Below are 14970 nucleotides of genomic sequence, written 5' to 3'. Positions count from 1 at the left end.
TATTGATTGAAAATAAAAAAAATTAACCTATCCAGCTCAATGTGTTTGGGTAACACGTAAATTTTTAATAGATAATATTACGCAGCTATATATAAACGAATTTATCCTTTATTAATAACAATGTTCGAAGTCAATGTTTATCCTCCAACTTGATACTCTCTCAGGATTACAAAAATCTTTCCCTTGGGCAAAACTATTCTCCAACTTTGTAAAGTCTACAATCGTTGATCGATGTTTATCAATGTATGCTGATAAAAATTACAACGAATCATAACCCTGTTTACTTTAAAGGAATCTAAAAGTGAATGCGTTATTCGCGCTTCTTATAATGGTAGTTATTGTTTTCGCAATTTAATTTCAAATATACCGCGTTACATGGACCAGAAGTGGTTGGGAAATGTTTCGTAACGATATAAATTTACAATCGCCGATAATTAAAACGCGCGTGTATAGTGTTACTGGCTGTGTAAATTGGTTTCTTGTACGGACATAATGGGATAGAATACAGGATTCTGTCGTTTGAGAAGGATAGCGTTGGAGGATAATTTCGCAGGGTCCTCAGGCGACAGGCTCCGCTCCTGGATAATACGGTACGTTGTGTCGACAATCGAGTATGGGGGGGACTACTTTCCGTTGAGGAGGTGAGCGTGCGTGTGCGTTTCGCGGTCGAGACCTCGCGAGAGAGAAAATGAAATCTGAAATGGTTATTGCCGCGCTATGACCCTAAAAAGCAAATGTTTCTCTTTGTCCGTGAGTGAATAATAAACGATTGGCCAGGCAAAATGGAGGGCAGCGTGCCCAAGAACGAGACTGCAATAGCACCAGGTAAAGAATGGGAGCGATAAGCGCCCTTACCATCCGCAACGAAGCGAGGCGTGCGGTTCATTCCTAAGCAGCGTTCTTTCTTACAGAGCTCTACTTCCTAATTGCCAAATTCTTGACGGTGGGACCTTGTCGCGAAGCCGCGGGGGTGAGTGTTTTTCGGGTTAAAGAGGACGGAGTTTTGTCTGACCGCATCATGACGAGAAATGTACGTTTCAGGTGTTGAAGCGTGAATTGGAGCGAGCTAAGGTAAGACGATTGGTCTGACTTGACGTTTTGCCGGGGTGACACTATACATACCCATCGGATCCACATGGTTTGCACGTGGTTTCTGCTTGTCAAAACATTAGAATTTCAAGGTCGGCGACCTTGACGCTCGACAAATTCTGCCCGCTTTATCTCGAGCATGATTGATCGATCGATCAATCGATCGGTTTTCGTAATTTTTTATTTTTTTCGCAGGTTTTGCCGCAAAGGCTAGATTGGGAAGGGCACGTGCATAATCAAACATTTGAGGAGCTGGTGAGTAAATGAATCACCCCCACCTCTGGGTGTTTCTCATTTGGTGTATAAATACTTCATTATGCACGAGAAGATAAATGGGCCATTTTTCGAATAACCACGGCAAATTTTGTTTTGCTGCGTCGTAAAGTAATCGGCGAATGCCGATGCATGGAGTACCCCTATTAGGGTTCTACCCCTTTTCTGTCCCCCTCCTCCACCTTCCTCCTTCTCCATGATTCTATTGCACAAGACCTCCCCACTACCTTGTCTTCGACCAATGAGCATTAACTTCCGGCCATCTTGCGCGAGCTGATCAATGAGTATATCTCATGCTCAGACCTTATTTATAGAAACTGGTGTCGCGCGTGACGAGTGGACTATTCAGATTGGTCGTACCTGCTCGTCCGTCCTCTGATTGGTCGAAATCGGGGACTACTTTACAGCACATGGATTTGAATTATTACCGCGAACCAACATAATCACATTGAAGCATATTTTTCATTATTATTTATCATGCGCACATTCATACACGAGGAATACATGCGATATATTATACACGCAAATGTATTTAATAGTGTTTTGAAATTTCCAAGGTGTATCGCATCAGGTGAACAGTACAACAAAATAATTGCATGTCGTGATATTCTAGGAAAAGAAGTATCCTCATATTGGTCCAAATCATTTGCTACAAATATGTGCCAGAATTGGCCCAGTGTTGGAAAAGGAGGTGCCTCCGTGTATACCAGGGGCAATATCGCTTCTCGGCGCAGGCAGACAATCTTTGTTACGTACGCACGAGGGTAAGATTTTTACTGTAAATTAGAATAAAAACATTCCCACGGAGATGTAAATGTATTTACAATTCATAGATGTTCTACGTCAACTTCGTGGCATTGTGTCGTATTCTGGAAGACTAGGTGGAAAACCCTTTATGGAGCCACTTTATAATTTACCAGTGCCTAATATAGGTAAACTGGATATTCAATCTTTTTTACATATACAGAGTAAATATTTCACCCTCTTATTACTGTAACACTAATGCTGTTTTTCTTCTTCTATAGTACGTGTAATTCAGGGGCGGGAGAATTCCGGCCCTCTGAGTCGACGAGAGGCGATACCAACAAAGTTCTACAATAGAATGCAATTATATAGGCATACACTGGGACATCTGTCTGCAGTGTATTGCGTTCTTTTTGACCGTACTGGGAAGTACATAATAACTGGAGCAGATGATTTACTTGTTAAAGTATGGAGCTCTATCGACGGGCGATTACTGGCTACTTTTCGAGGAGCATCAGCCGAAATTATGGACATCGCAGTGAATTTTGATAATACTTTACTTGCTGCTGGAAGTCTAGATAGAATATTGAGAGTTTGGTGTTTTCAGACAATGTCACCTGTACGTAACAAATGGCATTTTATCCGTTGCAGTTTTCAAAATATAAATTTTTTCTCTTCGTGCTTCATTTCAAATTTTCGTAATTCCTTCTCAGGTAGCTGTTTTGTCTGGGCACTCCGGTATGATTACATCTGTAAACTTCTGTCCCATATCTTGTAACGGCGTATACTACTTGGTTTCAACGAGTACAGATGGATCTGTTGCGTTTTGGACACATACAAAAAAGAGGAAGGAAAGAGCAGTGTTCCAGTCAGTTGAAATATAATTTTTGTATATTCCTGGACATTACCGTGAATGCTAAAATCTTTACAAATATTCCTCTCAAATAATCTCTTGCAGACCGAAACCAATTCAATATCATGAAAAAATGCGGCCTGGTCAGGCACAAATGATCTGCGCTTCGTTTAGTCCCGGTGGGGCTTTTATGGCAGCTGGTTCAGCAGACCATCATGTTAGGGTGTACGCAATGTTGGGGGACGAAGGCCCACGTAGAGTTTTGGAAGTCGAAGCACACTCCGACACCGTTGATAGTATCCAATGGGCGCATAATGGTTTGAAGTTTATTTCTGGTTCGAAAGATGGTACTGCTAATGTATGGCATTTCGAGCAGCAACAATGGGTCCATAAACGTTTGCTAATGACCACAAAATTGCCTGGGTAATTAAAAAGTTACACGTGAACACAAACTAATCGAATGTATTTGCTCGTGTATGACGATTTTAGCAATTTCTTCTTGATTTCTGCAATGTTTAGAGAGTCAGACTCGGATGACGATTCGAACAAGAAAGCTAAGGTGACTATGGTTAGCTGGGATGTAAGCGACGAATGGGTTATTACAGCTGTAAATGACAGTTCGTTAAAAGTCTGGAATGCAAAAACTGGCGAACTCGTAAAAGTTCTTCGTGGGCATAAGGACGAAGTCTTTGTGTTAGAATCGCACCCAATAGATCCTCGAGTAATACTGAGTGCTGGGCATGACGGGCAACTTATCATTTGGGACGTACTAAAGACAGAACCAATGGCTTGTTTTCAAAATTTTATCGAAGGACAAGGTAATGGCGCTGTTTTCGATGCAAAGTGGTCTCCGGATGGAACAATGCTCGCTGCGACAGATTCTCATGGACATCTTTTAATATACGGTTTTGGATCAGGCGTTGAGAAACTTAAAATAGTAAGTCTCTGGAATTATTCCTCTGCATCCTTTTACGTATAATGCCTATACACATTTAAATATCTTCATGTGCCCTTTTTTTTCACGTAGATACCAAAAGAATTATTTTTCCATACGGATTATAGACCATTAATACGAGATGCAAATAATTATGTTTTGGATGAACAAACACAAACAGCACCGCATTTAATGCCTCCACCATTCTTGGTGGATGTCGATGGGAATCCTTATCCGCCAGCATTACAGAGATTGGTTCCTGGGAGAGAAAACTGTAGGGGGGAGCAATTAGTACCGAACATTGCTGTAGGTGCTGGAGGTATAGAAATTATTTTGTCTTATCTTGCCGTACATAATATAAGCAGTCTTTCAGCTGTTATTATATATTGCGCTTGATAGGTATGCAAGAAGTTATAGAAGGTCTTCCATCTCAAGAACCGCGTTCCAATATTGACCAATTAATTGAAGCTTTAGCACAGAGGCACAACATTATTCCCGACGGAGAAGGTGCTGGTGATGAAAGAGAAGAGAACGGAGCGGAACAACCGGTTCGTCAAATGGCTAGCCCTCGGGGAAGCAGATCCGGCTTGAGAAGAGCTGGTGATGTTGAAGGTGTACGACAAAGTAGTGGTAATTGGCAAAGAGATAATACTACACCTTGGAATAAGCCTATTCTTGCTCGAACCATGAATCCAGCTGTTAGGGAAACACAATTTAAAGCTTCGTACGTTTCAAATAACTTTACATATTACACATAAATTATTTGATTCTAATTTTCACCGACGTAACGCCCTGTCAAATCCTTTGTCTGTACTAATGAATTGAAATGGGATGATGTTTATAGACACGCAATGGCAGAAATGGAGCTTGAAAATTGGAGACGCGAAATGCGACGAAGGCCGCAACCAGTATCAAATGTTACTGTTAATGAAGGCAATATAGGTTCCCGAGCAGCGAATCGAAAACGTAATAGAACTACGAGGCATGGCTATAGAACCAGAGCAACGCGTGGCGAAGAACAGGAAGACGAAGAATTTGAGGTACTATGAACATAAAATTAATTAAAATAAATAAATCGTTCTGATATATTCATTTAGCTTTCCCAAATATGAAATTTTGATAATGCTCGCAGAATATTGATAATGGAGGGACTACAGGAAGTTCAGCAAGTAGCAACAGTAACGACTCCACTGCTCACGAAGAAGATTTGTGTTCCGACAGTTCGACATCGGACTCTAGCACTGAATATTCAGATTGGATTGCTGATCATGGTTTGAATCTAGAACCACCAAAGCGAAGCAAACGTAAACCGGTGAAAAAGCGATCTCTTACTCCGCCAAGCGATACAGATAAGAGACGCAGTAGACGTCCTAGAAAGAAGGTAAATAGCGTTTTTTATATGCATATACTTTTACGTTTCTTATTCTAAAACGTTTCTTTTTATTTCAAGGCCATGCCGATGCCTAATGGTATTGACGAAGTTCCAGAAGCTTTCAGGCCTACCGAATGGCTTACTGAAGTAATACCAAGGAAAGCTCCTTACTACCCACAGATGGGCGACGAAATAGTGTATTTTCGCCAAGGACATCAATTCTACTTGGATGCTGTTAGAAATAAAAAAGTATATGAACTTGGTCCACGATGTGAACCATGGAACAAAGTCAATATAAGAGTAAGACCTTAATTTCACAGTTTGTAATCACTGAGATCTCGAAAGGGTAATTCAAAGATACGTTTAAGGAATAAATTCAACGTTTTCTGCAGGCCCAAGAGTTCGTAAAAGTAGTAGGTATCAAATACGAAATTCGTCCACCTCGATTGTGCTGTTTAAAACTAGCATTGATGGATGAAGATGGCCGGCTAACAGGAGACAATTTCACTATTAAATATCACGATATGGCTGATGTATTGGACTTTTTAGTTTTACGTCAAACATTTGATACAGCCTTGGCACGTAGTTGGTCCGAGGGAGACCGATTTCGTTGTATGATCGATGATGCATGGTGGATAGGACAAGTACAATCAATGGAGCCTTTAGACGAAGATTTTCCAGAATCGTTCTTCATGTGTTTTCGCGTCAGGTGGGATAATGGCGAATACGAGAGAATGAGTCCCTGGGATCTTGAGCCAATCAATGAAAATAGTATGTATAGAATTATCAGTTTTATGGATCTGAATTCCAGATGTTTGAGCTACCACGTATAAAATGTATCTACGTTAATCTGTTATAGGACTTCCTGCAGAGCATGGGGGTGCGGTGCCTGTGCTACCGGAAGAGATACAAGCGATATTGTATCAACCCCATGCAGAAGAGTGGCCCATGGGGGATAGAGAAGCAACATGTCGCAGGATTATACGTGGATTGGACCAAGTGATGAGCCTTGCGATTGCAGAACCTTTCGTGGCACCTGTTGATCTCAACATCTATCCCGCGTATGCTATTGTCGTGGAGTATCCTATTGATATATCAACCATAAAGGGTCGCTTTGAGAACCATTTCTATCGAAGAATTACATCGGCACAGTTCGACGTTAGATACTTGGCAACGAATGCAGAACAGTTTAATGAGCCGCATAGTCAAATAGTAAAGCACGCAAGAATAGTTACTGACGTATGCCTGCGTATTATAAAGTAAGATATGCTTTATTTATACATCATCATTTCGCCTTGTCTGTAGCGTTATTTGCCGCGGCTCCGTTTTAACTGTAAGAAAAATGTGATAAATTAAAAAGATTATTTACCTTTTATTGCACAGAGACACCACAGAACTTGATGTACCAGCGCTTTATCATCAATTAGTTGATACCTACCACTCTTCGGAGTCAGAAATTGAAGTTGAAGAAAAGGATAGACCTTCGACCAGTACACAAAGGGCAACCTCAAGTAGAAATTTACGATCGCAAGAAGTATCGAACGATTGGAAAGTAGCGTGTCGCCAATTATTGGAAACTTTATGGCAATGCGAAGATTCCATACCTTTCAGGTAAGATGATTTAATATTGACTCAATGTAAACGAGAATTGCCAAATATATAATGTAAAATCCCATTAACAGAGAACCAGTTGATAGATTAGAACACCCAGATTACCATCAGATTATAGATACGCCAATGGATTTACGTACAGTAAAAGAAGACTTGTTGGGGGGTAATTACGAGACTCCCTTAGAATTTGCCAAAGATATGAAATTAATATTTACAAATAGCAGAAATTATAACACTAACAAACGTTCGAGGGTAAGTGGTATTTATTATACGCAAGAGATGTATTTGAAGTTGTGTAATGAGTAACTTATTCTATACCATCTGGTTCGATTATTTTATAGATATATTCAATGACAATAAGATTATCGGCTATGTTTGAGGAACATATGCGGAAAATTATTTCAAACTGGAAATCTGCAAGGAGACGCAATAATAATAAAGCGAATACAAAAGGGAAGGGAAGAAAGGGTAAAGTTCGATTAACGAACGGTACTGGTACGTTCAGTTTTGTGGATAAAATACCCATATTAATAGATAGATATCACTGAACATAGCTTTTAAAGGATCGAAATTTATGTATAGGACCCCCGAAATCAAAATCTGCTTGTACAGACGATGATGTAAATAGCGAGGATGACGACGAAGATGTAGAAGTACAGAAGAAGAATAAATCTAATGTGTGCGTACCAGGTGTGTATTTTATGCTTAAATTATCCGAATATATCGTATAATTATAAGAAGAAAGTTACCTTATATGTACCATCAATTTTCAAATATTTTGTTTACTTTTCAGGACCATCACGAATGACAAATGGCTACACAAAGCGTACCAGTAATTCACCACGAATGTTAAAGCTCAGAATTTCTAGATCCATTGTATCTAAAAAGCCAAAGGAAAGTGAAAGTGAAGCCAGTGAATCGGAGGCTTCCATGGAAAGTGACAGTAGTGGTAGTGTTCCTGTAAGAAGGACACGAGCGAGAAAAACTGTAGCTAGTGCTAGTGCTGATAGTGATTCTGGAGATGTATATACGCCCACTAGCCGTGGGAAGCAAAGCCGGAAGAATCGTGCGAAGAATAGCAAAATCAGTAAGCCGATAAAGTCAAAGGCGAAAGCATTTATTGCTGCCGACGACGATGACGACGAGGATGACGAACAGTTCGTTGAGTGTGAATCATCGGGTGAAGAAAGTGAAGAAGTCATTAATAGAACTAGCACAAGATCTCGTAAGATAGCATCCGCATCGGAGCATGAGGATAGCGTAACTAAAAATGGGAGAAATATTGAAAGTCAGAGTGAGGATGATGAAGAAGGTGACGCAGAAGGGGAAGGGGAAGAAGAAGAAGAAGTAGAAGAAGAAGAAGGGGAAGAAGGAGAAGAAGGAGAAGAAGGAGAAGAAGGAGAAGAAGTAGAAGGGGAAGGGGAAGAAGATGCAGAAGGAGATATAGCAGATGCAGAAGGAGATGTAGCAGAGGAAGAGGAGGAGGAGGACGACGAGGACGAGGAAGAACAACAGTCTCAACATGGAACTAATAATCAAGATTCAGACAGTGACGACTCAGATAAAGTTTTTCCACCTGCAAGGTCCCAAAGAAGAATTCGAGGAAGAAGAGAAGTATACAGCCAGGAGACTACTCAAGGTTTGAGAAGAAGTGGAAAGCGTCCTCGTTATAACGAAGAAAGTGACGAAAGCAATACAATGCCAGTTAGAAACCGGCGTAAAATTACGCGCCGGTATTATGCGGAAGAAAGTGATGAAAGTTTACCGGAACCTGAAACTACACCAGGCATTAGTATAAGTAGCAGAGGACGTGTGCGCAGAATGACAGCACGAGCACGAGCTTTCCTTCTAGAGTCACCCTAACAGCATCTTTCATGCTAGTAACAAAAATGTAAATTATTGATTATTCAAGTGATTCTTACAAAGTTTTAAGAGCACTGTAAAAATTTTAAATGTTACTTGATAATGTTTGTTCTTTGAAACATGCGACTGTATCCACATTGTAGCATTACACCAAACTTGTGTATGCCAGGATATTAATTGCCAGAAAACCTTAGGATAAGATTATAGGTAGACTGTACGTATAAACACTTGAGATTGTCATAGCAATTCATGGTTAACACTGCTACAAAGTACTTCCATTATTACGAAGCACATTGATAATATTATTCTTTCTTATGTTTATTTAAATACATCATCGAATTAATATAACATAAACTACACTTAGTAGCACGCGGGGACAGTGTAATCACTTTATAATATTTTTGTTTGTTTTACCAATGTATTCTTCCCATATTTTTCCAAGTAGAGCAACGTTATCTGTTATTTTGCATGCAAATGACACTAATCTTGGCTCGTGCACCATTCCCGACATTTAACGCAGTACCAGCTAAATCGTTATAAATCGATCGTGTTTCAATGAATTATTTTTGCAAAATATTCTAAACTGTTATTAATATATACTGCTTGAAACGTACAGGTAGAAACGTATTCTTTACGAATTCTGAATTTCTATACGATAGTGAAGAAAGCTAAGTAGTATTTAATAGTATTTGTATCACATTGTTGAAAATATGTTACTGTACCTAGAATGACGCGAATAACACGAATAATAAATAATACGAGATTAGCTTAGAAACTTAAACGTTCTGCTTGTTTGAGCAAAATCAATTGACAAGTGAAACGCCAATTTCACGCGATCTTGAGATGTTGGAAGGATGGTTTTTCCTATTCATACACGTAATTGCTAAAAGTTATTTGTATCAGTGTTTACTCTTTTTCTGCATTTGGCGAGATTGTGTGGAATTATTTGCTGTGAATATAATCACTCTAAATCTTTTTAATGACAATGACATTTATTCAATGAATTTAGAATTTACAGATTTGTACATTTTTCTACTAAGATAGCATATCTTAACAGGAATAAAAATTGATTTCAATTGAATTGTGCATGAACGCGAAGCATTCAGTTTTCTATCGCGCACGTATATTTTAACGTTTATTGATTATATCAAGTGTTTGTACATTAAAAAAGAAACTGTACTTATTTTTCATATTTTGTAAATTGTATTAAATGAGGCAGTGCCTTTATGAATGCGATTATTTATTTGAAGAACATAAATCATACTCTATTCTCTTTTTGTTTCTCGAAATAATTATGAATGAGCAAGGGATGCGTATTTCTTTAGATCGAACATAAATTGAATTTCTTTAAATTAATTTTACATTAATGGCACTGCTTTCGCTTTTTACAAATATACTTAAACTGCAATGCTATTTGTAAATACATACGTAATTTAAAAACAAATGCAGATTTTTGTTTAAATGGTGTGTAAAGGACGTGCGTCCTTTACGCGATCCGTAGTATAGAACGGTAACATTTTGTAATTTGTATGTCCGGTAGAGTTAGAGGATTAAGAACCAATGCTCGTGCGATTTTAGCAATTTTTCATACGTAGAAATAGAGATTTTTCAGATTTACATAGTTTAAAAATTAATCCACTCATTATAATAATAGCATACAAGTTTTTCAACACAGTTACGCAACTGGTGAACTAACATAGCATAAGGGTATGTGCACAAATATTGGAAGTCCTGACTGTCTCGAGTCATTGTGATATTAGCTTAAGAATATTAAATATACAATGATATAAATATCGATAATTAGAAGTATAATGGATATTTTTTTAATAATGCCTCGAATAAGAGAGTCGTATCATGTGGACTCAAGAAGTAAAATTTCTGATTATGTTAATTTAAGTGTCTGGTGTTAACTTTGATCATCTGATTAATTGAATTACGATTAACATGCTTTATATCTTAGTCTTCAGAATTAATATAATTTTATGTACATAAATACTGTTAAATAACAGAACTTAATTAACACGGCAACGATAGTTTCGATTTTATGTAGAGTTTGAAACTTCAGTTGTCAAATCAATGTACTCTGTTGCATCCCTAGTTTATCGAAACCCACCTTTACCAATAAAAAAAAAATTATTAAATTGTTTCATATATATACATATATACACACATATATCTATCTCATTCATTTTCAACCTTTACGATATTTTCAAATACATATTTAAAATGTGAGAAAGTGCTTCATAGAGGGTTTGAACGTAAATTGCTATATTCACACCAGATGGCGATATTTCATAGCTTCCATTTTGTTTCCTCCTATCTAATGTATTTATACGAAAGCAATCATATTTATTACTTTTAGTATAATAATTTCACTTAAAATTGTATACTTCTTTCTTGCATAAAATCTTATCTATTCTTCTACATGCATGTAGTTTTTTTAAAATAACTTCATATTATTTCAAGATGTATTTGTCAAGTATTTAAGATAATTACCATGCATAAGATTACGGATAGAAAATGTTATTAACGCATAAAATGAATAGCTATAACATTATATATACAGTTTATTGATAAATAATATGTTTAATTTCATTTAGAAAATTATGCCGAAATGTTGGCAGCACTGACGACTGCAACCATGATACCTTCCGGTGAGAGGTCGCGTATTTCTTAACGTTCATGGACCCTTTTCCGGTAGGGTGACAAAATGACGGGCTTCAGTAATAAGGTATGTACACTTAACTTTTATTATTTCGAGTCCTATCAGACGATTTATATGCATCGAACATGTTCGTCATAATCTGTAGTGCTTACATAGAAAATTAATAAATGTTTTATACGTATATCTAACGTGGACTTTTTACAAGAAATACGCAGTTTTGTACGTCCATACACACGTGTTTTCGTGTAACCGCATCTTGTATTTCGCACCGAAGTAGTACGAGATCGTATATTTTGCTGCTCCCCGGTACTAAAATGACTTGTAATATAATTACCTGATTCGCTTAAAGAGCTACGCGTCCCAAGTAATTTCTCTTAGTTGACACGTGGTATTTATTATTGACAGCATCGTACATCTGCACGATGTAAATCTCTCGCTCAGCTAAAAAGATACCGCAGCTTTCTTCACCGTACGCAAGAAGCATTAATTTTTATAATCGTATGCTTTTAGCCAATATTAATTGATGGCCGTGGCCATTTACTTGGCCGCTTGGCAGCGATTATCGCCAAAACGATACTACAGGGCAACAAGGTAATTGTTGTCCGCAGCGAGCAACTCAACATTTCTGGTAACTTCTTCAGGTTCGTACGAAATCATTTCTGTCATTGCTGCGATGCTGCGTCAACCTCTGTCGTCTACTTTCCACATCCCTGATTAGCTTCTCTTATCTAACATATTTTTTTTAATTTAAAAGCAGATCCGGCGCCTAACTGTTGCGATGCATTTTATGTGAAATCTTTGTTGTAGGAACAAGTTGAAGTTCATGTCATTTTTACGCAAGAGGTGTAATGTAAATCCAGCTCGTGGTCCTTTCCATTTCCGTGCCCCCAGTAAAATACTATGGAAGACAGTTCGTGGTATGTTTAGTTCCTTGTTATATCTGATATTCTACAGTTTATATCGATCAATGATTATCTACATCTTACCTACATTATTTGATAGTCTAATGAAACAGAACAATTTATATGAGATTATTCGTCCTGCGGCATAACGAAGCCTAGCTTGTAAATATCGAAGGGATTGAAAAGAGGTTTAATCGGTAGGAATGATCCCACACAAAACACAGAGAGGGAAGGATGCTCTCAGAAGGTTGAAGGTTTACGAGGGATGTCCACCACCATACGACCGTAGGAAACGTGTTGTTGTGCCGGGTGCTATGAGAGTGATGTGTCTTAAACCTGGTAGGAAGGTAAGACTGCTTGTTCACTCGGAGTGTAGCTCCAATCTCGTGTAATTATTTTCAATCGACTATTTAACTTCCTTACAATGATGGTATGGTAATTTGCGCCTGAGTAACATTGTGATGTAACATTCAAACTGAGTAAATATCGAAGAAAGTATATTGCACGCACCGCAGAATTACGTCGTACTAATTGTATTTTTTTCTTTCAAGTACTGTCACGTAGGTAGATTGTCTCATGAAGTGGGATGGAAATACAAGGCTGTGGTACGCACATTGGAGAACAAGAGGCGCGTCAGATCGATCCTTGAGGTTCAAAAGAGAAACAAACTCAAGGTAAATTTGCAAAAGCGAAAAAGTTGAAATTGTATATCGCCGTACTCATGAATTTTTCTTTATTCCAGAAACTTACCAAGCAAGCTGGTCAAACTGTTGACAAAGCTACGGCACCATATACAGCAATTATTAATAATTTTGGATACAATTAATATAAAAATTGTAAAAATAATAAAGTTCCATAAACACTTCGAGTTGTTATTGCACCTTGAATTATTACGACTGTGATGGGAATTGAGTGGGTTTGCGAAGTATTGGCGCATTGAAGTGCTGCTTTTTAATTTCTTAGAAACATCAGTTTTATTTATAAATATATTTACACAATATTCTTACGTGTATGTATCACAAGACAGATTTAATTAATATTCTGTACTATGTATGTACAGTAAAAACAACCGTTCCTGCTTTATCGTTATCTTCTTCATCGTGTATTTCATTTTCTTCTTCGCCTTCAGAAGTAGAAGATGAACTAGAGTCTTTCTCCTCTGGTAAACGGTAACCACTCATGTTCTCTAGCGAAGGGCCAACGATATGTAGACCGAGTTGTTCAGCTAATCTCTCCGTCGCGTGCTTAGCCTGTATCTCCTGAAGCTTCTCGGCTTGATCCTTTTGTAGTTTAAGAGATTCATTCAAGTTTATCACCTTCGCTGCGCCATGAACTATAAGCGGAGGTGTAGCTGCTGTAACTTCCCAATTTTGATTTTGCTTTCTGTGCTTCTCCTTTTCTGGGTCGTGCACATTAGATTTGGTTGTTTTATACGGTTTGAATGGTTCTCTCTTCTTGTCTTTTTCATCTGGAGGTTTTTCTACTTTATGGACAATATACTTAATGTGCTCGATATCCGTGGACTCTTCCACTTTAAATGATTCTATTTCCGCTAGGTCCTCTGATTTAATTAAACTTTCTTCGCCTGGTAGATGTATTATCTTCTTCTTGTGGACACCACAGCCTGTAGGCTAGTAGCACGAAATATATGATTAGTAAATGTAAATCGTGTAAATTAACGGAAAAAAAACTCGTAACATGGCACTAACTTGCGCCAATATTTTCAAGGGATCTTCTTCATCATCGCTATCAAGTTCGACAACTTTTACTGTTCTGTTCGCCTCGTTATATTTGCCTGTCCATTCTAACTTGTTCATAGCAACTTTACCCTCAGAGGCCAGATTTAATCTTGACAAAAGATTAGCTGCCTGCTCAACCGCATCTCTATGCTCCAATACTTCTTCTATTTTATCGCGCAGTGCTTTAATCTTTTCACCCTTGTCTGGGAGCTTCGACACAAAATTTCTGAAAAAAAAAGATACCCGTTAGAAACAATTGGTTTAACAGTAAAACGGATGCCTTAGACCTCACCTACTTATTGGCAAGAATCTTATTTTGTCTTTCTAATAATTCCTTTAATTCAAATTTCTGTTTCTTCTCCAAATCATCGATGTATCCTTGATGCTCTTTTCTGGAAGGCGCAGGTAAATCACCAGGGATTTTATTGATTACTTGCTTTTGGTACATTTGTTATTGTTTGTCAAATTTCAAAATTTAAGATTTTTCGAAAGAAATCTGTGAGAAGAAGGTTAAGATATAATCCATTATCACATAAACACAGAGATGAGAATTGTCTAATGTATTATCAATGTAGAAATAAGTTAGTTAAAACATTTACCTTCGTACAGATTATATTCCCGAAACTAGCAGAAATATTTATGATTGTTTGTATGTCCTACGTAAATTACGTACGCTGCTAATTTACATTTTGTGTCGTTATGCTCGTTACGCAATCCTATTCAGCAACGGAGATATTTATTTATTGTTCGCAAAAGCGTTTCAAACATTTATATCCTTCCATCTATATAATAACAAAACGAACGAGTCTACTTAAGCGACACCTGTGAGGCAAAGAAATCAGCTGTTCCGAGTATCTCTGTCCTTTTCTAAATAGCGTACTCTCTCACTTTAATTTTCACATCGTGCTCTCCTGTTACCAGGAGC

General features: G+C 37.8%; 3 protein-coding genes across 4 annotated transcripts; 2 read left to right on the top strand and 1 right to left on the bottom strand.

Moving 5' to 3' along the window:
* The first annotated feature begins 548 nt into the window (after nucleotides 1–548).
* Brwd3 (bromodomain and WD repeat-containing protein) lies at nucleotides 549–10896 on the top strand. 2 transcript variants are annotated; one of them, XM_076812324.1, is made up of 22 exons: nucleotides 549–825; nucleotides 912–970; nucleotides 1042–1071; nucleotides 1285–1344; nucleotides 1976–2126; nucleotides 2196–2294; nucleotides 2388–2725; nucleotides 2820–2974; nucleotides 3065–3382; nucleotides 3479–3896; nucleotides 3987–4212; nucleotides 4362–4617; nucleotides 4738–4933; nucleotides 5026–5274; nucleotides 5344–5565; nucleotides 5658–6036; nucleotides 6125–6524; nucleotides 6649–6876; nucleotides 6948–7128; nucleotides 7218–7371; nucleotides 7459–7566; nucleotides 7670–10896. In XM_076812324.1, exons 1-22 carry the CDS (start codon nucleotides 783–785, stop codon nucleotides 8737–8739), a joined length of 5340 nt encoding a protein of 1779 aa, XP_076668439.1. In that variant the 5' UTR covers nucleotides 549–782; the 3' UTR covers nucleotides 8740–10896. The 2 variants fall into 2 exon arrangements, with proteins under 2 accessions (XP_076668439.1, XP_076668438.1); XM_076812323.1 differs by having other exon boundaries at nucleotides 551–825; nucleotides 4293–4617.
* Nucleotides 10897–11321: 425 nt separating this feature from the next.
* On the top strand, nucleotides 11322–13174 carry Rpl13a (ribosomal protein L13A). The gene is made up of 6 exons (XM_076812908.1): nucleotides 11322–11470; nucleotides 11915–12045; nucleotides 12212–12321; nucleotides 12508–12653; nucleotides 12858–12980; nucleotides 13049–13174. Exons 1-6 carry the CDS (start codon nucleotides 11450–11452, stop codon nucleotides 13130–13132), a joined length of 615 nt encoding a protein of 204 aa, XP_076669023.1. The 5' UTR covers nucleotides 11322–11449; the 3' UTR covers nucleotides 13133–13174.
* An 80-nt stretch (nucleotides 13175–13254) lies between these two features.
* On the bottom strand, nucleotides 13255–14877 carry Polr2m (RNA polymerase II subunit M). Its single transcript, XM_076812906.1, has 4 exons — nucleotides 14645–14877; nucleotides 14342–14541; nucleotides 14016–14271; nucleotides 13255–13937 (listed from the first exon to the last, which is right to left on the bottom strand). Exons 2-4 carry the CDS (start codon nucleotides 14491–14493, stop codon nucleotides 13353–13355), a joined length of 993 nt encoding a protein of 330 aa, XP_076669021.1. The 5' UTR covers nucleotides 14494–14541; nucleotides 14645–14877; the 3' UTR covers nucleotides 13255–13352.
* Between the last annotated feature and the right edge of the window lie 93 nt (nucleotides 14878–14970).

The sequence above is a fragment of the Andrena cerasifolii genome, chromosome 5 (assembly GCF_050908995.1).
Source record: "Andrena cerasifolii isolate SP2316 chromosome 5, iyAndCera1_principal, whole genome shotgun sequence".
In the NCBI taxonomy this organism is placed as follows: Eukaryota; Metazoa; Arthropoda; class Insecta; order Hymenoptera; family Andrenidae; genus Andrena; species Andrena cerasifolii.
Note: the sequence above shows the minus strand (reverse complement) of the source record. Positions and strands in the feature narration are given on the sequence as shown.